Source organism: Calonectris borealis, chromosome 3 (assembly GCF_964195595.1).
Source record: "Calonectris borealis chromosome 3, bCalBor7.hap1.2, whole genome shotgun sequence".
Taxonomy (NCBI): Eukaryota; Metazoa; Chordata; class Aves; order Procellariiformes; family Procellariidae; genus Calonectris; species Calonectris borealis.
In genome coordinates this window covers 94,150,498-94,176,857 of record NC_134314.1, presented here as the reverse complement: position 1 = coordinate 94,176,857, position 26,360 = coordinate 94,150,498, and the positions used below count along the sequence as shown (strand labels likewise).

Here is a 26,360-nt window from a genome sequence, read left to right as displayed (position 1 = left end):
CCAGTCTCATTACTGGATATGTTATTTGATATTCACCCGTACGTCACCACATCCTGCACCTTCCTCTTACAGTCTTTGTGTTAGACCGTCCCATTGAAGAGCTTACTAAAAACTATTTCATTCTCACCCCTCTGGCAGGAGGTGTGTTCCATAATCTGATTGCTCTCACAGCTAGAAACTTCTGATTTCCAGCTTAAATATGCTGGTGGCTAGTCAGCAGCCACTTCATATGGAGTAGTTCATACTCATGTCTGTGGATATTCTAAAATACAGAAGCTGATGTCACTGCACATGAAAAACTTCCAGATCTGTTCTTCAGGTTTCAAGATGGAAAAGATTATAAATTTGCTGAGGAAAAGGAACAGTTTTTCCTTTCTTGCATCAGCACGTAGATGACCTGAATGACATTACAAAGGAAATGAAGATGTAACACCAGAAAGGCTGAAGAGAGGGTGCCAGTTGAGAGCAGATCCAGGAGACCCAAGACCAGGTGACAGGCATAATGAGGTTACTCGCTTGATGGATTCAGGAGGGCCAGAAGGAGTATCAGGTGAATTGAAAATGCTGCTTGCAATGGTGGGAACGGTGGCTTGCTTGTGAGGGAGGAACCAGTTCCCTTTTTCTGTCTTCCCAAAAGATGTGACAACAAAGGTCATGCTCGTCTGCCCGCAAAATGGTTTATGTATGTCTCTCTATGGAGAAGCGCATATGTGAGAATTGACAGTCCTCCCCTGAATCAATACTTACCTTTGTAAAGGAGAAAATGCTTTCTGCTGAACTGATGGCTATTTCACTCCATTGCAAACCATAACAGATGGGTTTTCTTCAAACCTCTATGCATTTTAAGATTGTATTTACACTCACTAAGCAAGTCTTCTGTCTAAGAGGGGAAAAAATAACATTCTCCCGCTTCTTCATTTTCTCCCTTCCCCTGGTGCTGTGCTTTCCCAGGGCTGCTGGCTGGGTCCTACTCAGTTTCTTTACTGCCTTCTGATTGAGCTGCTTCTCCTTGGGAAGCAGTTGTCTGTGTCTCACCTTGGAGGTGGGAGTTCTGGCTCCTCTGGGTTCAGCAGTGTAGGCTCCGTAACATAGAGTCAAGTACCAGATTGGGAAGCAGAGAAAAGTGCAGCTACCCCCCATTTTCTCCAGAGAGAAAATGAGACTGATCCTATTACCAACACATGCCACCTCTCGTAGTAAAAATGTAGGGGTTTTTTTTGCAAGAAAAGTGAAATACACTAATTAGGTATTAGTATTATCACTACTTCTGTGACAGGCATCTGCACTCCTGGATCCTAGCAAAATTTCAGCCAGCAGAGGGTATTTAGCCAAAATGAAAATTCAATCTGTGTGTCTAATAAATGCTGCTGCTGCCTAGCCTTCCATTTTTTGGTCAGCAAATGGCTCTCCTGTTCTCTGTCATGTAGCAGTCATGTCCTACCCTGAAAACAGATGCATTTCAGTGGTGTCTCTTGCTTCCTTTTTTTTTTTCTAATACAAGATAGCAGTGTTTCATAAAAAGCTTTCTTGGGTCAGAACAAAAGCTGCCATGCATATGTAACGTTGTGATTAGCATCTTGCAATGAACTGGATAGTGTGCACAAAGTGCTATCTCTGGGCAGATCAAACAGCTGGCTTTTCCTGCAGCTGCTTTAGCATAAAGCGAGTGTTTGGGAAGGAAGCCCCAAGGACAACCTTAAGTTCTCAGTGATCATAACACACAGCAAAACAGCAGTCCTGTTAGTGCCTTGCTTTTCTGAGAGATCACCTTCTTCCTAGGTGAGCCTGGATCCCCAGCAGTACAAGAACGGGCCTGAGCAGCGCAGAACCTCGAAGCAGGATCGAGCTGGCTCCCCTCGGAGGAAAACCAACGGATCAGTCCAGATTTGCCCAGAGGGCATGCCCAGCCAGACAGCACACTGGAGACCCCTGGCAATACCCCCTACCCCGAGGGAGCAGGGGTCTCTAAGGGGTGGAGAGGCAGGACGAGGCAGGTCCGAGAGGGACAGAGAGGTCCCACCTCAGCGTCCTGGCCTGCTGGTCCTTCCTCAACCATCCCTCATCCGCCGCCACTGGCACGGGCAGAGCTGGCTGCGGGCAGCGCCGGTACAAAGCAGCAGGCGCCGCTCTGGCTGCCGCAGGCCACCCTGCCGTACGTCCTCGGCTGTCTTCAAACCACGGCAAAACGGGCTCACGCGGCCAAAGCCGCCGAAGGGGGCCGGGCAGAAGCGCCCTCACCAACATGGCGGCCGCCCCACAGTGCAGCCCCTCACAAAGATGGCGGCAGCCACGCGGACGTGACCGCGCTCGGGCGCTGGCGCAGCGCGGAAGCCTGCGCATGCGCGGCTACGGTCGGGCCGGGGACCATGGGCAGGAAGCGAGAGGGGCTGAGCGTGGCCCGGGAGGTGAGGGGCGGCGGGGAGGGGCGCGGCCAGGCTTGGCAGGGGCGAGGCGAGGGGAGGCGGCTGCCACCGCCACTGCCGAAGCAGCGTTTCCCTGCAGGGCGGAGGGTGTCGGAGAGGCCTGGGGCAGTGGGGGATCAGAGACGCCGCTCCCAGGCTGTGCTGTGCTGGTGCCAGGCCCGGCCGCCATCTTAATGTGCGATGGCAGCAGAGGAGGCCGAGCCGGGACTGCCTGTGCCTGGCCCTCCCGCGACCAAAAAGCTCGGTGCCCCATCCTCCGTCCCAGGCCTTGGACTGAGCGATGGCATTTGGTGCCCTTGCTCCTGCTGAGCCTTTGAGCCAGTGCAGGGAGAGGCAGTAAGTGCCTGCGCCCATGGACGGTGCTGCGGCAGGTGCTTGCCCCTAGCTAGCAAATCTGTACGCAGCCCGGCGTGTGTGTGCGGTGGTGAAAGTCAGCAGTGTGGTGGGCCCAGGCTGCTGCCTTTGAGGAACCCAGCGATAAACCAGCATGTGAGGTGCCTGTAAATCACAGCAAGCAGAAGGGGAAAAGACTGGTTTTTAAGAGTATGCCTTCCTTCTAAAGCTGCCTTTTATTGTTGCGCATGGGTGTTTCGTAATCTCTTGAGTGGCAGGAGAGCTGCAGGTAAGCTTTGTTTAAGCTTTGTATTTGTTTTAACAAACTGACGCATGTTAGTTAAGGTCTCTCAGAGGCATACTTCATTCTGGCTCCTGCACTATTTGGATTGACTTGGAGGAGGCAGAGGAGAGCCCATAGTTCAAGTCTGTGGGTTGTGGATACTTTGGGGACAGCAAAAGCCTGAACCTTCCTGACAAATGGCTGAAATAGGGCAGATCTAACTGGCCACCTCTCTGTCCTGAAGTCTTTTGGGTGAGCATATGCACAACAGACCAAGATAGCCAGGGTAGAAAGGCAAGGGAAAGGACTTGGGGCTTGTCATACATGCTTCATCAGCCAGTAATGTAAAGGTGAGTGTCCTACTGTGCCGTATAAACAGGAGTTCAGTTTATAGTTGTTTTCTGGTCTGTTTCATCTAGTTAGGCTTTCATTAGAGAAACAGACGTTTCTGGGCACTCTAACCTAAATATAACCACCAACGGGAGTCCAGAGGGGAGTGTGCTGACTGTCCAAGCTTCTCTTCAGTGAGCTTCTCTTCAACTCAGGGGAGAGTTGAAATAATGTATTTTTGGTGGTGGTTGTTTGAGATGTGACAGACAAGGAGGGTTGAGATGGTGAGGTCTATCTTACAAACAGAGGTGGTAAAAAGGGTGAGCCTGTCAGGGATCTGCTGGTCACAGAATGAAAGGGACTGATTTTAGCTGCCACAGAAAATTCTTGCAAAGTGTTTGGGGACTTGTGGTAGCTTTAGATTTTTTTTTTTTAGAAGTTGTCATGGTAGAACACACTACTTTTGAAAGGATTGTAAAACCACTCTTCTTTGGTGTGTTATAGATGAAAACTTAACCTCTCAGTGCAAAGATACAACTAAACAATAAAATCCTTCCCCCTTGCAGTGATGAGAAAGGCACTGAATAGAAGTTAGGGAGGAAGAAAACAAAATCCCTTTAAGCCAGAGGAAGAGGGGGCTGTGTTTCAGGTGTCAGAATGCGTGACAAGCAAGATATTGATTTCATAATTTAAACTTTTATTTGGTTCAGTATTACCTTCTGAGCTGTTATGATTGTAAAGAAAACTTCCAAATGAGTCTTAGTATGACATGATGCATAGCTAGCTTTGAAAGGCCTAATCTAGGCAGAGTCATGCTTGTTTAACTGAAGTCATGATGCTAAATGAATGCCATTTTCTATATGGACACTTACCAGATTAGCTTGCACTTACAAATTGCAGGTGTAATTGCTGTGACCTGGTTTAAACTGATATAAATGTGTCTCTGTAATGTTGTGGTGGTTTAAACTCATGCCACTTCTCCTTTCATATAGCAGCCCTATTGACAATGCTGAGCTGCACAGAACTTTCTTGAGGAGACGCGTCAGGAAAATAAACTGGGAAGGCTGGTCTGTTTTGTCGCAAAATAGTGAAAATGGAATGAGCTTGAGAGAGTGACAAGGATGATCAATGGTGTGGAAAACTTCTATGCAAGAAACAACTAAGCATACCAGGTCCTTTTAAGCTTGAAAACATGACTGCAAGGGGACCCAATATGAGTCTATATCCTCTGCATGCTATTTATAACTTTAAACAAAGAATGAACATCCACTGTCAATGCAAAATTAGGGCTATCAAATGAAACTAGCAGCTGATAAGCTCAGAACAAACAGGAGGGGTTGGTTCTTCCCATAACCTTTGGCTGTGCTGTGAAACTCCTTGCCAGAGAATGTTGTAGCCCTTAAAAATATACTTTTGGCTCAGACAACAACTGAAAAAAATTCGTGGAAGCAAAAAAGTGGGGCTGTTAAATGCAAAGAGAACGCCGTACACTCGGCTGCAAAATGTCGAGTGTGTGTTTGGAGAAAGTATTGTTATGTGTATTGCTGCTTCTGACAAGGCAGTGGCTGATCAGTGTCTGTGCAAGAGCATAAAGAATAGGGAGGAGACCAACGTAGTCTTTACTCAGTAAAGCTGTTCTTACAGGATTTTTCAAAAAGCTGTGGGTGGTGCCGTGTGGTCAAATCTTTTGCTATCCTGAAAAGCCGCTGGTCTGAGCTGAGGCAGGGTGGGCTGCCTAACTGGATAGTTTCTGCAAGGCTGAAGGAAGAGATGCAGGTAGGATCCAGCCCTTTCTTCTTTACCAACATAGAGGGTTGATCTGCAGGATTTATCTTAGACTTTGCTGGTGGATCATCCTCTGTTGTGTAGTAGCTTGCCTGGTAAATATTTCCAAGCATGCTGTGGGCACAGCATCGGTGAAATGATTTGCCAGCATGCAAAATGATTCCAGGAGCGTGGTGAAAATGGAAGTGTGTCCATGAACTGCAAGTTGGAATTTGAACTTAAAGAAAACTCGTCTCTGCTGGACTGATTTTAATAATCCAGCCAAATTTGTGGATGGAGGAACCACTAATTCTTCCGTGAAAATAACGGCTCAAGTGTGCTGGCAGGTGACAAAGCGTGAGAAGACTGCTCGGGGAAGGTTTTTTTTTTCTTTGCCCCTACCTCTTCAGTTGGCTTTGATCTGTTTTATGAGGGTCAGAAGACGAAAACTTCATTACCTAACGCTGTTGGATGTCGACGTATGTGTGATATGGCTCTTTGCCAGTATCTTAATTAGGGAATTCATAAAAGCGGAGGGTGGATGCCAGTTCTTGAAAAGCGCTTTTAGCCTTTCTGCTGGAAAGAAAGCTTTTATTAATTCATTACAAAATATCTTAAAAGGGATCCAGCTCAACTCTGTAAGCAAAGTTGCTTCTTTTTCTCTTCTCTCTTTGTTTCTGCCTTTATGTGAGCCATTTTGGGCTCCATGCCCAAGATAGTCCCAACAAATGAGATTTGTAATAAGCACGTAAGTCAGTTTGGATTGAAATCTGCTCCAGGTCTCTCTGGTTTAAAATACTGCGAGTGAGTGTTGCCAGAATTCAACAAAAATGGCTCAATGCCTTGTCATACCTTGTGGAGCAAGGGAGGCATCTGGTCTTAGATCCCTGTGTGCGTCCAAAGCTGCTGGGACTTGACTTTCTGGAGTGGCTCTTGAGGAGCAGAAGGGCAGCTCTGTGTGCCCCAAGCTGCTGCCTGGATGTGAAGCCCCTGTCTCACTTGTCCTTTTTAACGGACACTACTTAAAGATGTTGCTGTGAGTGAAGTCCTTTGTCCCTGCTACAGGCCATGTGAACCTGAGGAGTTGTCATGTGAGCTTTCTGCCTGCTGCACTTCAGCTCTGTCCCAGAGGATCCTCTTCATGGAAAGAAGAGCCAGAAGGAGCAAGGGTTCATCTTTGCAACTTATAAGCTACTATGCTGAGATTGCCACTAAAAAGATAAGCCGGTGCGAAGTGCAGTGATGGTTCAGCTAAGCGAGTGTGGCTCGCTGTTTTCAGGCGGGCTTCCAGGAAGCCTAGGTACATACCCCAACTAACCTTCTCGAGTATTAGTAGGAGGGAAAGCTTTCCATCCACAACAAGCTCAGGTGTGCAACTGCTTCTAGGACTGCTCTCCCAGAGAGCTGCTGCAGGGAATAATGCCAAAGCTCTACAGGTTTTCTTGTGCTACAGCTTTACAGGCTATGGCCCCCCTGGGGCCTCGCAGCCCAGAGAGTAATCAGTAATTCCCAGTCATTACTCTGATTTCTCCCTGTGCGTATTTTCTATTTTTCTCTTTCCTTTGCCCTACAGTGAAGAGTTACTTGGATGGCTGAGCTGCTGAGAGACTCGTAGCTTGCAGGAACAGATCCCAAATCTCAAGTGAGGCAATGGCACTGGCAAGATAGTGCTCTGCCCATAGTTTGGGTCCCTGTCTGAGGCCTCTTGTGTAAATGAGCCACCTCCGGGAGGTAGATAGTATTGTCCTAATTCATAAGTAGGGAAACTGAGACACAGTGAATGGATAGCATCTGGGAATCCTGACTCTTGTCCTTCCTTACAATGCCCCAGACTAGCCTGAAGAAAAGAAATAGTGAGATTCTGGAGGAAAAATATTTTGTTAATTCAGCAATCTGTTCCTCCTCCCTTGCTTTTTTTTGATTATTTTCTGTCCCTTGTGCCCCCAGCTCAGCAAAGCTGATGGTGCAGTTCTAGGGCATGTGGTTTATTAGCAAATTATTGCTCTCCAACAGGGGACCCAAACTTTGGTTGTGATTTAAGAGCAGTAAAAGCAGTTGAAACTTTTAAAGTATTATGTGGAATCTGGAGACTGTTAGTAAGCAGAAAGTAAAAGCATTGGCAGAGTTGGGCAGAATATCCTCTTGTTATGTCTCATGAAATGATGTAAGTATGAGCAGAGAATGTACTAGTGAGAGCAACTGCAAACTGAGCAGGAGGAGCAGTTCTGGAGGAGAGGATAGGAGGTGCAATGACATGGATAATTTAGTGGTGGGGTTGGCAGCTGACTAACCAAAGCTCTCATTAAATTGTATTATTTAACATGATTTTTAAACGTGTTTCCAGAGAAGGCATGATGCATTGTAGTAAGTTTACTGGCTAAGGAGGAGCCAGGTAACACATGCTGAAGTACCTCTTGTATGTGAGGGTTTCCAACAGGTAAGGGAGCAGAGACATAGCCATTTGCAAATGGTAGGAACTGGTGAGAGGGATGGTTTTAAATTGGACTTGACAGACACCCTACCTCCATTCTACTGCACTCTGCCATTAAATTAATTTGCTGTTAAGTGTGGTCAGAGCTGACTTGGGTGAAGCCCTTTGTTGGCCCTGAAGCAAACTGGGGCAATGCATCTTGCTGACTGAGCTGTAGTGGGTGACAGATAGTGATGAGCAGTTGGAGTTAACATTCTTAACTGGCACAGCTGGATATGGAGGAGGACAATTATCTTTGCCTTGACTGAACGCATCTTCAGCTAACATGCTTCAAAAATATCTGTGTCCCCATCCAGGCAAACCCAAGCATTGCCAAACACAGAAGCACCATTCCCTGTGCTCTGGGATCAGGTGATGTGCCTTGGTGCTCCCCTTGGGCTCAGGGAAGCTGTGCAGGTGCCTCTGGGGAGCTTGGCACCTCAACAGCCCTGGCAGAATTGCCTTATAACAAGGGACTTTGAAATTGCTATCTGGTAAAATGCAAAGATGTATTTGAGCCTTGTTATATATGGCCCTCTCCCCAGCTCTGTTGTGCTCCTTGGAGTGAGACTATTCACCTGACTGGTTAAACTCCTTTTTGCAGTCTGCTTTGTTCTTCCCTTTACGTCAAGCCTCAAGCCTCTTCTTCCATTCTGCTTATTTATAACGCTTGCCTGCCTTTCCTGAGCAGAAGGTGTGAGATTGCTAATGAGCTCAGGACAGAGCTGATCCCCAAAGCAGCAATAATTAGGGATCACTACCTTTGATTTTGTTTCCATATCACTGTTTATGGGACTGTTTGTGCTCTGGGCCACCTCTGAGGCTGATATCCAGGCAACTGGTGTCTCATTCCACCTCAGTACTTTACTCGGGACTGTGCTGCCTCTTAGCTTCTGGTTTGTGAAGGCTCCCACCACAGAGAGGCCATGCTGCCAGCCATCTAGGCGGCCTTGGCCTTGCTTGGAGAACCAGACACGGCAGGTGTGTTGCGCTAAGTAGCTAAAAAGAGAGGTCATTGCCACCTCAGGGCACGAAGGCCATTTTCTTTCAGGCTATGCTATTGTGTTCGTATTATCTGATTAGTCCCACCGTTTCCCTGCTGGAAGCAAGCCTGAAAGACAAAGTTTTCCTAAAGATGTCTATGCTCTGGTTGCCAGGCAGAAAAGAGGAATGATTCCCAGGAGAACTGTTGTCCATGGTAGGATCCCCTCCTGGGCAATCCATTTGCACACAAGTGGATCAACCCTCTTACTCCCCTCCACAGGAAGACACGGATGAGGGTGGCTGTTAGGAAACCTGATGAGGAGACACAAGGAGATGACCAGTGTTTTTTTGCTTGGGAACACGTTGCTGCCAAAACTTGGTGCAGGTCAAAGGTGTGGAGGCAGTAGTGAACGCTTTCTTGAGCATACTGTGCAGACTCCTGTTGTAGATTTAGTTGGGAAAAAGAGATGGTAGGTATCAGTGTTTCCCCTTTGTCCCCTTTTCACCCGACCAGACAGCTAGGGGTGCTTTATAGTCACGTTCCATGAACTTCTGCATCTGTTCACAGCACTAAATCAAGACCTTGTCCCTCAGGCTTTGGCCAAGGCCAGTCTCTCTCATTTTATCCTCGTTAAATTGCATAAAGATGCCTTAGATCACATCTTTGCTTGTGGAGCCACATGCAAAGAAACTAGAACAGGCTGGAACAGGATCAGATCTTAGCAAAAAGGTGCTGGCGAGCCACACAAGTGGGAGTGTTAGAGCTGGCTTGGCTGTGTCTGGGATTACAATGCACAGTTACCTGGGGTATAGTACAGGCTGATCTGGGAGTCGATGGGCTCTCTGTGCTGTGATCTCTACACACAGCTGGGGCTTGGGGAGGAAGGAGGTGGAGTGGCCACCCTTCCCATCTGAGTGGGGATGGATCCATGTTAGCTGGGAGAGGAAATGACGGTGACTGGTGTGGTGTTTTCCAGATTGATGGACTGGAGGAGAAGCTGGCACGTTGCAGACAGAGCATGGAGGAGGTGGATCTTAAACTGCGCAGGGAGAAGCTCGGCCCTGAAGGAAGGTATTGATGACCACCTCCTTTCACAGCTGTGGCTGTGCGCTTCAGTTAGCTGTCATCCTGCTGTAGAACTGAGCAAGGGCTCTTGAAGGCATGGGAATGTGTGGTTCCCCATGACAAGACTCTCTTCCCCCAGCTTGGAGCTTACTTGGGGAACTTGCCAAGGTGAGAGGTTCAGTGATGTATGAAGAGAGCTTCATCATACCAACAGCCTCACTCTCCAACCTGCACCGCAACCAGCCAAGCAGTGCCTGAAATTTGCCAGTTCATTTGCAGAGCTGGCTCCTGGCCTGCTAGGAAACAGCTCTGTGAGCCTGGCAAATGTGCACTGCACACTGCTACTCAAGCCTTGCCAAAAATGCCTGAGTTCAATCAGGGGAGACGTGCAGCAACTGCTACTGAGGCTGGGGATGCAACTGCAAAAGGGGCTGAGGGAAATTACTGTATCTGTGCCTGTGTTGCAAATGTGTCTGGGTGTAGGGATGCAGTGACACTGGCTTTCCTTGGGAAAGGGAAGAGGGACAATTCCCCTGAAATCTGTCACTGACATAGAAGAGACAACTGTAGGCTTCTAGAGCTGGGACTCAAGCAAGGACTTTGACCTGGACTTTGCAGCAGACATGGGCAGAACCTGCTATTTCTCTCGAGTGTGAAGCAAGAGATCCTAGATCTCCCAGCTGATTCTCAAATCTTTCTGCTTGAGGACATTCATCCAGTCACCAGCATCCTACTACTCTGCTTTTAGCAAAAAAGGCTGGGAAGCTCAATCATAGGCCCACGGAGTGGTCCTGTTGGTCCTGGTGTCTGCGCTACAGTACTGTCTTACAGAACTCAGTTAGAAATGATCGTAGCAGCAGTGACATCTCCACACCCTGATACTTATCAGCCTCAGTTTAACTTCTTTGTTCCTCCTTCCACTCTCTCTCTTCTGCCCCACCCCCGCCCCTTTACTGGGGTTTTATATCCCCATCCATATTTGGACAGGGTCCTGTCTCCTCCTGTCCCTCATCTCTCTAGCTGTTCATCTCAGCAGTCCTTTTCTAGGCCTAAATTCTTCTTATGTTTACTGTCTGTATTCTTTACAGTACTTAGGTAGCCAATAACCAAACCTACAGTTGTGGTAACTTGACAGGATGGAATATATCTGTATGATTTCTCTCTGAAATGTGGGGCCTAGAGCAAAGAATTAGGAATAGGGATTCCTGGGGCCTTTTCTGAATTTTACAACTCGTATGGAGATAGAAACAAATTCTGTTGCCCGAATCCAGACCATTTGAAAAACCCTGGAGGAAGGTACCATGATCAAAATTATTGATTCAGTGAGTAGTACACAAAGGAGAGCTCTGCTTTCCCATTTTGAAGTTCAGTTGTCATGGTTTCTTCATGTCTCATTCTCAAAGCCTCTTCCTTTGACCCTCTTCACAAGGCAAGTTTCTAAGCAGCAGCTCAGTCATTTTGGTAAATCTGTCTTCTCACTTCCTCCTGGCTGCACTCCACATTGCCTTTCCCCAGTTTCCTTTAAGAGCCCTTTCCTCTCCTTGCTTTCTTGCCATCCCTTACTTAACTAGCTGTACACACAGATTTGGATCTCTTTCCTCCTACAGGTTCTTGCTCTGCCCCAAGGGGAACAAACTCTGTTACACTTACTGCCTTCTCTGTCTGCTGTGAACCAGGAGATAATTTGTTAGTGCATGTTCATTTATATGCACACAGTCTGAAAGGAGTGACCGCGTCCTCACTGCTGTAATAGAAACGCTGTTGCTTTCAGGCAATTTATTTTGTGTTTATATTTTAAACTGTATATTAATTAATCATCTTGTGCAGTTTAAGACAAGGGCTGGGTTGGCCTGACTTACTTATTATTATTATTATCCTGAGTCTTCAGTCTAATAACAGGTTGTTTAATTGGTTGTTACTGGGCTTGGATTGAGCTTGTTTCCTTGAGTTGACCAATTTGTGTAAATTGGATACCTCTGACAAAGGGATCCCAGCTTTAACTGGTGAGAAGAATTAGCATTCCTGCACTAAGCCAGATGTGCTGGAGGGGCAGGATCCTGCAGAGAGCATGTGGGGACCCTGCCCCATCCTGTAGCTGTGGCAGAACTTCCTACCCCACCTGGGGGAACAGAGTAGGAGGCTCTCTGACACACAGACCCCTTTCTAGCCTGTTCTGAAAGGAGAGAGATGAACCAGTTTCAGGGATGAAAAAAATAATCGAAAACTGCTGCATCTCTTCTCTTGCACAGCTTGGGGTTTTTAAACTGTCATCTCTCCAGAGTGAAGGGTGAGGGGCTCATTCAGCGAGCAGATATCCCCGGCAGTGGGACAGTCTCTCTACCATCATATAAGCAAAGAAATAGGCTGTGTTGTGCCTCACAGGTAATGAACTCCTCTTCTCATTACAGAAAGTCACTGGAGAGAGAGAGAAACTTGCTAATGACCAAAGCTGACAACTATGGTAAGAGCTTCATTAAAAATGGTTCCTCTGGGCTGGATGGGATCAGTTCTGCAGCTTAGCTTCGTCTTCAAGCTCCTGCCACCTCTGACTTGCCTTTGAATTTAGGTTCAACCAAAGAGAGCTAGACTGAGGGAAATCCCGTCAGCATATTGTAATAGGAGTCTGGATCCTCCCGCTTGAGCTGAGCTATCATAGGGGGGGAAAAAAAAAGCATCAGCTAATGAGGGGGGAAAGATGTCCCTTTCACACACCCTGAATTACCAGTCTTTAGATAATCTTAGCCAACAGATTGACTTGAGTGGCTTTTAACATCCCCCCATTCCTTTTTTTTATTTTTTCCCCCTCCCTTTTCTTTTTTAATAGAGGCTTGCTAAGCAAGCTGGCAAGTGCTATCTGGAGCATAGTAAAGTATACCTTCCTTGGGGAAGATTCTCACTGCGTTGGTTTCTGGGGCTGTTCAGCACACGAGCATAGCGATTCACACTGATTGCTACCTGCAATTCCAGAGAGCCAGGGTCTTTCCTGCTGCAAGTCCTGCTGTAAACAGTTAAAATGAGAGTCCCTCTGAGCTACCGCACATTTGACAGCACGTCCATTCCGCTAGGGATGTTGCTGTGCATGTCTTCAGGCTCCTGGTGTTGATCAGTGTGTTAACTGATTGACAGCACTCTGCAGCAATGGAAGCACCAGAGCTCACACAGGGGAAAGAAGCATAAGTGTTCTTCTAGGCCTGGAGAGTTGAAAGCTGGGGTATGGCCAGCAAATTTGTAATTTTAACTCATGTTAAAGGACTGTTTCCAGAAGACTTAACAGTTATTTTAAGCAGATTCAAAGCTGTTCCCTAAGGGCCTACCACTAGAGACAGCAGAATACTCTGCACATTGCTGCCACCCTTTTGCCAGCAGTCAGCCATCACTGCTGGCATCAACAGAGCAATCTGACAGGCTGCTCAGACAGCAGCAACAGCCTCACCTAACGGTGATGGCTGCTCTTCCTGGAACAGAACAGAGAGTGCATGTGCACACAGTCTTTTCAGATCACTGCTATGACCTCCGATTAAATCTCTGCTTATTCCAGCTGACACACTTGAGGCCGTGAACTGCTGTTGCTGACAGTGGCATTGCTCCATCAGTTTAAGCTGGCACATAACTTGGGGTTATGTGACCTCCTGCCTCTACCACCTCCTCTGTAGCCTTGCAGATTCAAGCAGTTTGCGTAAGAATGCTGGTACTACGTGAAAAGTGGGGTCAGAAAGAACAGCTAAAAGCCTCTCTTAATACCAGCACAGTTTGGGAACCTGCAGCACCAGGGCATTCCCACTGGAGGCTGCTAGTGCAAACTGTAGAGGCAGTAACGTGTGCAGTCACTGCAGCTGAATTCAGCAGCAAGAGCAGTCTGGCTCTGGAGACAGTCTGCATCCAACCTTGCCCTGCAAAATAATTATTGCTGTTTTGCCATGCAATGTATAATGCTGTAGGCCTCACTTCATGCCTGTACCATTCAGCAAAGTCTCATGGAACAGAACTTACCATCTTTGGTAAAGGGAATGGAAGAGAAATGGAGATCAGTAGGACGCCATACTTTTGGTAGCCCCTGCCTTCCTCTCTCTGCACCTCTGTTTCTTTTGTAAACCAGGGTCAGGGAGAGTGACCTGTCTCTAAAAAGCTGCAGATCCCAACAGAATCAGTGTCCAGGCTCAGACCTGTTCCACACTCATCCTCTGGGGCACAAGGAAACCCAGATTCTGCAACATTCAAAAGGTGACCACAGTTGTATTTAAGTAAACTTGAGCACTAGGAAAAGGTACCAGACTGTTAGTCTAGAAGATAGTAGAAATAGCTCTCTACCTCCGTCGTCTTCATTCTCTTAGGGAACAAGCAATTACTCTAATGACCCATTCTGTCCTTAGTAGGGTCCTAGAACAAGGTCATTTGCAAACAGGAACTGGTCTGGCACTGAAGTATTCCCAAGCACAGCTACTGAGATTGACAGGATGAGAGTTAGCAAATGAAAGGGTTACTGCTAGTTTACTTCCTGTTCAGCACATCTTATAATTGGCAGCTTTGCATACCGATCCCAAAAGAGTTGCCTGTGGCCAAGGTAGCACTGTGCTTTTAAGACAGTTTTGAAAGGAGATGTAGCTGCAACGCAAAGAACATTCACAGGCAAGGCTTTTGTTTGTTTCCCAGAGAAAGAACTGAGTGTGCTTCGTAAGGAAAATCGCAAGAATGCCGCCCTTGCTGTGGCCATGGGGTTGCTGATTGCTCTTATTTACGCCTGCTGGACGATGTGATTGCACTCAAGAATTCTCTCTGCTGACCAAATGACTCTCCTGCAAGGAGCTCTTCTTCCTCTCACCCCTGTGCCTCTGCCAAGGGTGAGGATCAGCATTTCAAATTGCTGTTCTTGTTTATCCTCTCCAAGCCTCATTGTAGGGAAGCTTTTTCTCTGAGAATTGAGGGGGACAGGAGACAAACCAGAAATCACAGCACACTTGCAGTTGGAAATTGGATCAAGCAGAGCTCAAGGTGGTGCTGTCTTACCCAAAACTCAGTCAAGATCGTCCAGCCTGATGCAGGAAGGCAATACGCTCTCCCTTTTGAAGAGGACCTCTGTGGTTGCAGACGAGTGCTCTCTGCCCAGCCCAGTCGGAATACATGCCACCTTCTTGGTTCCTGTGACTCAGCCATAAGCTGAAGGGACATCAAGCTCTTTGAATCAAAGGGTAACTTTGGTATTGTGACCTAAAGACTCCATGTCTGAGTTAAACAAAGGTGTTTCCTCCTCCACGCTTACAGGATCAAAGGAATCCTACCTCCACAAAAACAGATGGGAGGTAGGTATCTCTTTTTCTGCAAGCAGATAGCATCCAACTTGAGATCTGGGTGCTTGGGCTTTGGGAAGATCTACCTACCTCTCCAGTGCATCAGAGCTTGGTAGCCATTTTGTGCCTCTGAGAATCAACACTTGCAGAAGAGAATTTACTATCAACTCCCAGAGATGGAATTACCTCTGCAGGGCTTTAAATAAAATAATTTGACCTTGTAACTTTCTTTTTTCTTTTTTTTCCCTGTTTTGTAACATGCCTGTTAGCCACTGTTTTATTCTCATTCTACCGTCTCCCTGCCAGCACACATTGCACTGCAGTAAGCCTAGACTGGGTTAAGCACTTAACATCAGTGAGGTCTCAACAGTGGGTATTGGCCTGGAATCCGCTTGACTGTTTGCTTCCTTTGAGTGGAAAAGCAGCCTAGCACGCTGCAGAGGAGTGCTGGAGACTGTCCCCTGTAGTCCCCTCTCATTCTGATGCAGTGACATACACTAGGTAGCCCTCAGTGTGCTCTAACTTGCCAGGAAAGCCTTTAAAAGGGGACTGCCTTGAAAATTTAACTGTGCAAGGCATTTCTGTGTCTCCACGCTAGCACACACTGCTGGCCAGAATTTTGTGGGAAGCAAAGTAAACAAGCACTGTTGTGAACTAAAGGGGCTGTATTGGTAATAGAGACAATGAAAGCAGAGGAGTCAACACAAAATGATACACAGCCTAATAACAATACATTGTGCAATTAATGTACATAAACATTCCCTTCAGCAAGACCTTCCTCACCCCCCTTCCCAACATAATCCCTCCATATTTACCCTCCAGCAGGGAAGCAAGTAGCATGGTGGCTCATGCTTGCCTTCTTGAAGGGGGATTCAGAATCAAGGTTCAGTGCATCAAAAATAAAATTAAAAGCAAATTAAAATCAGGAGGAGCTGGAGGCAACTGGGTAAACAGAAAGTATCTGTTCATAAAAGCTAGCCTGCAGGCTAACCAGGTTTTTTTGCACCCTCAGAGGCCTCCACTCACCCTAGTGTACTTCCTAGTCACCCTTCTGTCTGCCAGCCCGCAGGAGACCAAAGCCCTGAGTGGAGGACACAACACTTAGCAAAGGAGCCTGGCAAAGGGAGCAGCATGCTTTGCTGGCATTGGAACAGCCTCAAGGCAGCCCAAACCAGAACTCAAATTACTGGTTGTTTAAAAAGCCAACTGCACACAGGTGTGGAAACCACACAGTTGGGAGGTTCTTTATTGCCCACTGGGAGAGACAACTCCTCATCCCTCATGGAAGTGCCTTTGCCAAAACAAAACTGCCAGTGACAGGCCTCTTGTTCTTTGGGGAGGAAGGGCCACCATTTCTTTCATACATGTTTTACCGATGCTCGAGAGCAGAGGGTGTCTACAGGTCAGCAAGAGGGTGCATTAACAGCATACAGTCCCTCAACTGCTTTGGTAGATCTAACTCTGTCTGGGGACTAATAATCACCAATGTGGAAAAAGCAGCTTGGACTCACTTCACTTTTGGTCGGAGCTTGAGAAGAAACAGAATAGCTCCCCTGCACAATATTCAAGGCTACCTATTTGTAAGCTAACCTCCCATCCACTCCCGAGCTTTTCCTCTTTTAATTTCCATTGACCAACAGACCTTGCAACTTCTGTGCTACTCCTTTAGCCAGGGGTGTGGTTCTGCAGTGATCAAGCCTGCATATAATTTTCTCTGGTGCAAGGAGCCACAGCTATTAATTCTTTTACACCAAACTGTAGAGAACTAATACATGGTTTTATGGAGACAATTTGCTGGTGAAGACATGGAAGTGCTCCAAGCTCAGAGAGCACAGTCTACTTGTAGGATGACATTCAACTGCATGCTGAGAATGAGCACAAAAGCTACGCATGATGCTGGGCCTTAGAGGGTGGAGGTGGGACTTCTACAACATGCCATCCCTGTTCTGGCTTCTTCAGGTGGGGTGCAGGGCACCCATGCATCTATACACCTACAAGTGAAAGTTTCCATGTCTTGCTACATAAAGCTTGGAGAAAGAAACAGGATTCTAAACAACTGCTATAGATTCTAGAACTATAGCTTTCTTTAAGGCACAGTTCAGACAACCCCTAAATCAGTTTCCTTCCTACTGCCAATCTGTGTTCAAAAACACGCCAAGAACAAAAAAAAAAAAAAAAAAAGGGGGCAATTTTGCTGCTGCTTGGCCAAAAGCAGTCAACTGTCAATTGTGTGTTATCTTCTGATTTATGTGGAAGACCTGGCAAAAGTGCCATGGAAGCCAGAAGTGAAGGTAAAACATGCAACAAAAGACAACTTTGAGCCCAGCACAGAAGTGCATGGAGAAGTCTGTTGACAGACAAATACCATGCTGAGAGTTTCACAGCTCTGTGCCTTCACTCCAGATGCAGTTCCAGGGCCAAGGACATGGAGGGTTTCAAAGCCTACTCTGACATTTAAAAAGGAAAGTCTGGTAACCTTCCCAGTGGGCACTGTCAGGGTACAGGATTTCTTCTGATTAACCAACATGGCCAAAGTCAAGATCTCTTTTCACTGAAGCCCTGGGTTTTTTTAACTAAGACAGACGTTCCCATCATTTCCTCCAAAGACCTCCAGCATCCCAACCTTCTTGTGTCTCCCCTCCCACATCTGCTTTCCTCCCTGAAGATTTGGGTAATAGTGTCGAGTACCAAGAAACAAAGCACCTTGGTCTCAGAAGTACCATGAGGCATAGACATGTTCACAAATTAACCCCAGGCTGCTGGCTCAGGATCAGTCATTGACCTGGAGAGGGGAAATCCTTGTCACAGCAACTTCTACGGGTCTGAGAAATCCCTGGCACTGAGCACATAAAATCTGTGCCAGGAACTCTACTCATCACCTGTGTTGGCCTTTGTCCAACAGGATACCATCACATAGGAATTGCCAGTGGCCAGCCAAGTGCCTTGATAAGCAGAAGTGTTGGAGACACCAACAATAATACATACTTGCATCCCAAAGCTAGCATTCCCCAATGAGTTAACACCCTCCACTGGGTAGTGTAGGCCTTTAGCAAGGCCGAGGAGACAGATAGCTGCCAGGAACGATGCAGGGCCGCTTTAATGTGCTGTTGCCCAGCTCTGCCACCAAGACATCTCTGCTCCTTCCCACACTGCCAGGGAAGCACAAGCCTGGAGAGTTCTGGCACACACAGAGCTCCACAAACCTGGCTGAATGTTTGAACAGGAGCAAAGCAAGCTGCCAGCCCCTTGGCCTCATGCGTGCAGTAGGTCACGACAAAAGGGCGTTAGGCCTTGGCTCCAGGAGTCACCATAGGTACTCCAGCAGCAGGCGCTACCTGGGCCGTACTCTTATATACACTGCCAGGGTAGAGCCTCGTCCTGTGCCTTCTGCATACTACTCCCTGGTTCAATCACCTCCAGGAAATCAGCTCTGGAGAAGACCAGGATAGAAGTTGTGGAGCGTCCCCAGTCTCATCAGTCCCTGAAGAATCCCAGCTGGACTCAGCCCCCCCACACCCCTCAAGAGAGCAGGGTTAGGGGTAGTGCGCTTGGATGAAAGACAGGACATCCTCCTTTGATAGCTTCTCTGGATCTTGCCTTTTCTGAGAGTCGTGCACTTTGACACCTTCCCCCCACTCCCAGAAGAGGCGGCTGTAATGGCAGACGCTGTGGGCAGAGAGGAGAGCAAGATTAGTTTGGCAGGGGAGGGGAAGGAAAACACTGTCATCCTAGCCACGAAGTGCACTACAGAGCCAGCTGCCCTTGCAGTGGGAGCCACACAGAGATACTCTGTCTAAGGGGTGCCTTAGAAAAAGACCAGTGCATTCATTCACCTTACAAACTCCACAGCCCTTAAGGTACAGCAACTTCCAAGCCTAAGAGATTTCCATGGAAACAAACTTCTTAATTCTAGCTTCACTTAAGATTCAGTTCAGTATTTGCTGGAAGGAGACAGGTCATTAGAGAAAAACGTACCTCCCCCCAAGTTTTTGAGAGGATGAAACTGTCATTGCAGGCAATGGAAAGGCCTTAATGAAGAATTTAGAAAGTCTGCCAGCAGCAGCAAGCAGCAATCTAATCACTCACCACAAACCTACTGGAAGCAGTAATAGCTGTCCTATGGAGCTTTGCAAACGAACAGCACTTCACACTGTACAAAAGCGGATAGGATCATCCCCTCTTTCCCCTCGTGTGAAATAACCGAGCTCCACTTGGCTGCTGAGAGTTCTGGTCCTACAACGCCATCTCTCACTCCATCCATCAAGCACAGCCCTCCCTCACTGCATCAACATAGTCCCAGCCATAATGAAAATAGAGCTGCTAATTACTGCCGACACAGCAGCCTTTAGTTTTGTACAATTATTGACACTTAATATTCATAGCTTATTTAGTGCTACTGTTCTAACAAAGCAGTACTAGCACAGCGACAAGAGCACATGTCAATGGCTAATTACAGACACATTAGTACTCACTAACCACAACACAACACATCCCTTCCGCAGTCCCACACAAGCGCTCCCTCCACCTCCTTAGCCATTCATGCAGGTTCATGCTGGCCTACTTCTGAGTACAGAGGCAGAACTAACTCCATCCTGACACATGGAGGGAAAAAGCATCATGTGCCTCTGCTTTTTAAGCCTGTTCTTCCATTTACCTGGTTAAGGAAAGCCTTAAGGATTCTTAAAAGCACTGCTGTAAGGTAGGTAAGGAGATTCAAAGGCTCTGTCTCAGAGGCACAGTCCTGGGTAGTGGTGGAGGGCATCTCTTCAGACTACCTGAGGGCAGGGTGTGCAGAACATGTCCACCCATGAGCCCTGAGGCATCTCACAGACTCAGGATTTGCTATACTTAAGACGTGGTCTTAGCCTAGTACTCAATAGATACAGATGGGGTTCAGCAGCCACAGTATTAATGACTATCCAATGACAAGCTACTCCATCCTTTCCCATGGAGCTGCTGCTTTTCTCTCTCATCCTCTCTTTAAGCAGCTCCCAACTACCTACAGCTTATTCCAGAGCCTGGGCTAAATGAACTGGGATTTGCTTTTAAGTTAGCAACTTCCAGCCAAGCATCTTAAAATACAGAGATGCAGCAAATTACAGTTGCTGGGCTCAACTTCCGTCTCCCTGTGTGCAGGGAGGTTCAGTAACTTGTACTCTGCTGCAGACAGGGGAACAAAGCTGCGAGATGTGTGTTATTCATGGCAACTAATTGCAAAATCCATGAATCCAGATCAGCAGTTTCCTGAAAGTCTGAGAAGGTGCCAGCTTCTGCAGCACACCCTGCTGGTGACCAAGCTGCGCTTGCACTGCAAGCGACTGCAAGAACATAGCACAGCACACCTGAACTCCCTTCCAAATACCCCCCCACACAAACTTGCACACAGCTATCCTTCCACAGCCTCAGCTCTGGCTCGTACTCACTGAAAGGGTGCGATGGATTCAGAAGGGAGGTCATATGTCGCTTTCTTGGTCATTTTGTTGAAGAAGAATTTCCTCTTGGAGTTTTTGCTGTATGCCATTGTCCAGGGATCTTGCAGAAGAGTCACGGGGATCCGACAGAAAATGGGAAGGGGAAAAAAGCACAGTATAAATACACATATGGTGCAAGCAGGGAGGAGGAATCTATAAGAATAATTGTGATCCTTCTCATACTCCTTTTTTCCTTCCCTTCCCCAAGAAGACCTGCTTCCCAAACTGTTCTCTATTCACTGAGAAAACTCCCTTCTCCCTGCATTTAAAAGTTGACATTCCAAATAGGATATTTCCATGTACTATTACTCTGGAAAATATCTTCTTGACAAAAAATTATGATCTCGTTAAAAAAGAAAGTCATCAGTCATGTAAATAAATAGAATTACCCACACAATAGCTAATCAATGTGCAACAGAAAAACCTATCATATAAATACCCTAAACCTTATCCAAATCCAAGCTGCCCTCATTACATGCAAACAGTTAATCCCTAGCATTGGAATACTCCCATTAATTTTTTACCAAGTTATAACAGGAAGGAGCCTGGTCAATACTTTATACTTGAAGATACAAAGAAAAGTTAAATAGGAGTGGGGACTCTCTCTTCCTACCATTCACAGTCCGTACGATGTAGAGTCCTGTGGGCACAAAGTGCCGGTCATCTCGGCCAGTGTAGGATAGCCGGGGTATTCCCCCTGAACTCTTGATGATTTTCATCTCTAACCTAAATGTTGAAAGAAGGCAGTGATAGAGGTTCCATTTCTTCCTTTACCATCCTCTTGCACACAACGTGCCACACGCACACCCTTCTCCAGAGTGTCGCTGTGAAAACTGACAGCACCGCACATGACAGGAAGAATCATCACATCCTGGAGAATTCAGTCTCTTGCCTCCCCCACACGGCTAGAGGAACCAGCCAGAGCTGTCTAGATCAGATAGCAAATCCAGTGTTGCAATGAAGGATCTGTCATGATCTACCTCACTTAATCCAAATGGGGTTCCCATTTCAGGTATGAACTCTTAATCTTTCAAGCCACTGAGAAGCCACTGACACTTCTGCACACAAACTCAAGCGCCATTCCTACTCCTACTGTTGTAAAGCGCACTGGCCACATCCACGGCATTAGAACTCAGCAGGATGATGCTCTGAGTCAGCAGCATCTCGGAAACAACAGCCACGAGCTGCACGAGCTCTAACAGGTTTTTCTCCAGGACTCCTCAAGCATAGATCAGCACATCCCTCCCATTCCTGTGCATTGGTGGCTGATAACCTCAATGGGCCCTGAAGTCGCTCATTTGTGCCGGTCCCTTACCTCACAAAAATCTTCTCCATTTCCTCCAATCTGTACACTTCCTTCACTCTGGGGGGAAAAGACAAAAATGTGATTTAAAAAAAATTTAAGCTGTTCTCTTTTCCTGTCCCAGCTACAGGGAGCAGCCACACAGTTCATTTTATACAGCATGAGGTAGTCAGGCATGACTTGAGGTTCACCCTTCTCCTCAATCTTCTGCTCCAGTGCCTTATTTCTCCTGGCTTGAGAAAACACGACACCTGCATGCTCATGGCTGGGTTGCTGTAAGCAGCATACAAGCATCCTTGCTGCTAAGGAAGCTGTGCATTTTTACCTCAGGCTGAGTATACCGAAGAGGAAGAACAATGAAAGTCGGGTGCTTTTGTTTTCCCATGAGGTAAATTCACCAAGATCAGCCCCAGGCAGGTTCTAGCCTCAGCGTGCTGGCCTCGCTGTAAAACTAAACTGCCTGATCTTCACTGTTACTATCCTCAGGGATACCACAAACTGAGGTAAAAACAGCTTGGTTTTTGTTTTTTTGGGGTGGTTTTTGTTTGTTTGTTTGTTTATAAATCAGTAAAGATGATTTGGAATCATCATTCTTATCATTATGTCAAACTACTTTTGTTTTTGTTGTTCTGAGACACAGAAAGAGATAATCGGGAAGTTTCAAAAGCACTGCCTCTGATCAGATATCCCAACCACTCATTTCCCACACACTGCTACAAGCATCAGGCTTCAAAGAGCACAGCTTGAACGCCTTTTCACAAGAGCAGCAAAGGGCCCCTCTATAACCCATTTCTACAGCTCTCCGCTTCACCTTCAGCCCTCCCCAACACTTTGGGCTCCTCCAGTTATTGCAACTGTCTGTTTGTCTTGAGTTTAATTGAGATCCCACTCATCTTTCATTAAGCCACCAAGCAGAACATCCTCTTTCCCTTCCTCCAGCTTCTCTCACAATATCATGGCACTTCTAGCTTCTGAAACAGAAGCTGTTTTGTCCACAACACCTGTCTGATACACAGCACAATGATGCTCTTATGCTCCACTGTAGCAGAATTAATGAAATGGAAGGTCAGGAGGCAACCAAAGCTGAAGCCCTTTGTCAGGAACTTTCTTGGGATTGTAACTTAAGCCTTCTCCTCAGGCTAACCATTTGGAGATTGCAACTGCTGGTCAGCACTTCATTTATCTACTAACAGTCAGCATCTCTGTACCACTGCTGACCCTTCAGGGCAGACAAGGACATAGAAGTCTTTGCAATGATTAAGCTAACTGGGTGCTAACCTACTGTAGCACATATTTGAAATTGGCACCAGCCAATTCACCTATGATGAAAACGTGACTGTCTGATATGTGAAAGGAGGGCACAACTTCTCCACTATCAACCTTTATCTTAACCCCTTATTTAAAGGGGTTTTATCCTCTTTCCAAGGAGCATAACAGAACTATGAATTTCAGCCTGAAATTTAACTCTCCTTCAGCTCCTTATCTTCATCCTCCAACACACTGAAACCAAAGCATGCCAGGCTGAGGGAAGGAGTCGTCACTCACCGAATGGGGTTCATATCTGGCCGGCTAGGTTTAGAAACAGCTTTGACAAACTTCTCCGCCAGCTGAATCCTGAATGAAAACGGAAGGAGAATCCAGCAATTTAGTGAGATCTTTGGCACAGCAGGTAGGTAACAGTTTCAGCAGAATAACTGATTAGACGCTTCAGTACATACAGACTACGTCCACTGCTAGCCAAATGGGTACTGAGCAACACTTTTTTCACTCCGCCCTCCCAGTTCAGTGCCCAGTGATACTGGCTATTATCCATTAGGAATGGGTCTCCATAGCCTCCTCTAAAAGTCCACATGCTGAACATATTGATGTATCAGCCAGAAAGCAGGACTGATAGAGACATCATGCCCCTGAGGAAGGAAACAGAGGGACTCGTTCCTTCTCCCTCAGCCAGTTATCAGCTATGCTCATTCATATTCCCAGGATGCTCAGTTTACCCAGGCTGTGCCTGGCTCACCCCAGACTAAGAAAGGAGCTAGACCTACCCTCGTACACAGAGAAAGTACAGTTGGAAATGGCTATACGCACTTCAGTTCAGAGCAAGTTCATTCACAGTTCATCTTTATAGCAGTGTTTCAGCTGAATGCACTTGTCTCCCTGTGCTCAGCATTCTGCTTTTAGTGTGAACACTGTTTCCCAGACACTCCTCATGTACAAGAAGGAAGCTTCTCCAGATCCCACATACCTCTGGTTGAAATGCTGCTTTCGAACGTCATTGCCATTCAGCACCAAGACATCAAGGATATGGATAGCACTGATTTTTCGCTGGGCTTTCCCCTAGGGAGGGCAATACAGAGACTTACTACTCAGACTGTTCCTATTTCAGCTTTGATTTATAGCCTGTTTTTTGACAGGACATCATTCTCTTCTAGCAAGAAAGCACCTTTCCAGATACTAGAAGCACACAAATTCCCTGCTGCCCATTGTACGGTAATGTGCCATTCTCCAAGAACTGGTGTATCTCAGCTACACAGTTCTGTCTCAGGAGAGGGAGAGAGGGCAGGACCACAACTGCCATCACCAGCTCTCTGTGCTTTATCAGGTACCACAGCACAAAGCCCAGTGCACTACAGCACCCTCATCTGAGGTGCCAGAGGACAGCCAAACTCCCAGGCAGCAATACCTTACGCTGTGAATATACCACGAGAATCTTTTCCCCAAGGCCTGCAGTTATGTACCCAAAGAGCCCCAGAACACATTAAGTCATGTTGGCAGTGTCATCTGCTGCTGCACGTAGGACAACAGCAGCATGTCAAGTCCAAAGCGTTTTCACAGTAATTTTAAAAGCTCATATCTCTAGCACTGGACAGAAAGAAGGAACTTAATCCAAAATAGTTTCTCTAAAGATCATATAGAAAAAAAACTTGCACATGGCACAGATGGAACATTTATTCTGCAGTATCTTACAGAGAATAGGCGAAACTGCTCATTATATTTGCAGCCACTTGGTAAGGGAGAGAATAGTCTCCTACCTCTCCTTTCAGCTCATGAACAATCTCCACAGAGAGAAGGGTATCTCGTGGCAGCTCAGTTTTCAAATCCAGCTTTGTCCAGCGATCTGACTGGCGACCATCCCAGGTGTAGATCTGTGATTTCTGTGTGTAGAAGGCAGAGTCAGATTCAGCCAAAGCTTCATGAGGGCAGGGGTGGAGGAGAGACCTCTGACTAACTGTAGAGCAGCCCTCAGAGAATCTTTTTGTCCTAGGCTGCCGCAGGCAGTTTCTTTGTCAGAAGTTTTAAGGAAGAACCTTAATCTCTACAGCAAAGGAACAAAAACACTGATTCTAATCTGCCAGTGACTTTTCATACCCACACAAAGAACCAGAAATAGAACACCTTTAAAAGGACAGTAGAGATTATTTGAGACACTAGCAAGAGTACAGGTCTCTGTGTTGGCTGCGACTACAAAAACAGGGTTAATTAGTGTGAAAAGCAGTGAAGTCAGGAGAAAGAAACATAAAATAACTAGCAGTCTCAGGGACTGCTGATGGGGATCCTTTCTGGCCTCTGAGGACAGGAAAGGATGGGATGAAACTGCAAGGCAGAGTAGTAGCATTGAAATGAACCAGCAAAACTCCTGGACTGTTCTCAGCACTTACCCCTAGCCCCAAGAGGAACTTCTGCTCACTTCCAGACACCATACACCGGTAGTCTAACACTTGGCGGATTTTCTCTAGTGTACTGGAATTCAGAAGAGTAGGTTTGTAACTGAAGGTATCAATGTCCGTGCCCTAAAGAGTGAGGTATGGAAAAGGCAAGTTAGCACAAGACATCAACAGGTAGGGAAATGCAACTTCTACATGAAACAATAATCCAGGACTAGCTTCTTCATCTCTTAATTCCCATCGGGAAAAGTTCTATTTGTATGAAAGGACTCAGAACAAGCTTCTGGGTAAGGTCTCACCTGGATCAGCTCAAAGAACTTGGACTTGGGATCTGAAGATGAAGGAGCAACACGAGCCTGATCAGGAATCTGAAAACAAATCCAAATGATTATAATAAGTGTTATTCTTTGGCATGTTCATAGGAACCTTTCTGGTTTCAGTACATGACAGAACATCCTGCCACCTGAAACTCCTGCTCTTGGGATTCCAGTCGCTGGAGAGGTCATCTGGCAAATAAAAAGTCTCACGTGTTTTGCAAATTTAATGTTGGCATACCACGTCTCACAGGAAACAACAGGCAACTTCAAAAAGTTTCAGGCTAAATCTTTGATTTCATGCAGGTTTCTATGAAATACTGTTTCATCGAAGACACACAATTAGCCTGTGAAACTGACTCTCATATCTACAGCCCCACGGCAGTCAAAGGCTCAGGAAAGAGAAACTGCAGACTCATAAAACAACGCCTTTTGGAGAGCTCTGCTGCTTGGGAACTAGGTGCTGACTTCACTCTGCGTATGATGAAATATTCTCAACTGCAGCAAAGAAGCCTGCTCAGTTAAGCCGTACACATAATGAATCAGAAAGATCCTGTTTGCTTACATAAACAGCTTGAAATGGTCTCTGACTTTCCCACAAGACAATGCATTAAACCTTTGGCTAGAAAGTCCTATCAGTACTGCAGCTCCATTCTTGTTTCACCACAGCAA

At 46.6% G+C, this 26,360-nt stretch overlaps 2 protein-coding genes across 6 annotated transcripts in view; one reads left to right on the top strand and one right to left on the bottom strand.

Moving 5' to 3' along the window:
* Nucleotides 1-2,287: 2,287 nt before the first annotated feature.
* CCDC167 (coiled-coil domain containing 167) lies at nt 2,288-15,160 on the top strand. 3 transcript variants are annotated; one of them, XM_075146794.1, is made up of 4 exons: nt 2,288-2,405; nt 9,565-9,659; nt 12,062-12,114; nt 14,304-15,160. In XM_075146794.1, exons 1-4 carry the CDS (start codon nt 2,367-2,369, stop codon nt 14,405-14,407), a joined length of 291 nt encoding a protein of 96 aa, XP_075002895.1. In that variant the 5' UTR covers nt 2,288-2,366; the 3' UTR covers nt 14,408-15,160. The 3 variants fall into 3 exon arrangements, with proteins under 3 accessions (XP_075002895.1, XP_075002894.1, XP_075002896.1); XM_075146795.1 differs by lacking the exon at nt 2,288-2,405 and adding an exon at nt 8,334-8,801; XM_075146793.1 differs by lacking the exon at nt 2,288-2,405 and having other exon boundaries at nt 8,332-9,659.
* A 425-nt stretch (nt 15,161-15,585) lies between these two features.
* Nucleotides 15,586-26,360, bottom strand: part of CMTR1 (cap methyltransferase 1) — a 31,863-nt gene continuing 21,088 nt past the window's right edge. For all 3 annotated transcript variants that reach the window (XM_075146782.1, XM_075146783.1, XM_075146784.1), the window contains exons 16-24: nt 25,674-25,742; nt 25,369-25,500; nt 24,742-24,864; nt 23,955-24,046; nt 23,258-23,326; nt 21,725-21,772; nt 21,023-21,135; nt 20,362-20,470; nt 15,586-18,604 (exon numbers count right to left, since the gene is read on the bottom strand). In XM_075146782.1, coding sequence (XP_075002883.1) covers nt 18,472-18,604; nt 20,362-20,470; nt 21,023-21,135; nt 21,725-21,772; nt 23,258-23,326; nt 23,955-24,046; nt 24,742-24,864; nt 25,369-25,500; nt 25,674-25,742 — 888 coding nt within the window. In that variant the 3' untranslated portion in view covers nt 15,586-18,471. The remainder of the gene's footprint in view (nt 18,605-20,361; nt 20,471-21,022; nt 21,136-21,724; nt 21,773-23,257; nt 23,327-23,954; nt 24,047-24,741; nt 24,865-25,368; nt 25,501-25,673; nt 25,743-26,360) is intronic.

Bases quoted from the DNA above. Each gene is read 5' to 3' on its own strand.
- CCDC167 (XM_075146793.1), top strand. From the start codon at position 9,517: ATGTTAGCTGGGAGAGGAAATGACGGTGACTGGTGTGGTGTTTTCCAG. The intron at 9,660-12,061 runs GTATTGATGACC...TTCTCATTACAG, and splicing joins AAGCTCGGCCCTGAAGGAAG to AAAGTCACTGGAGAGAGAGA. The intron at 12,115-14,303 runs GTAAGAGCTTCA...TTTGTTTCCCAG, and splicing joins GACCAAAGCTGACAACTATG to AGAAAGAACTGAGTGTGCTT.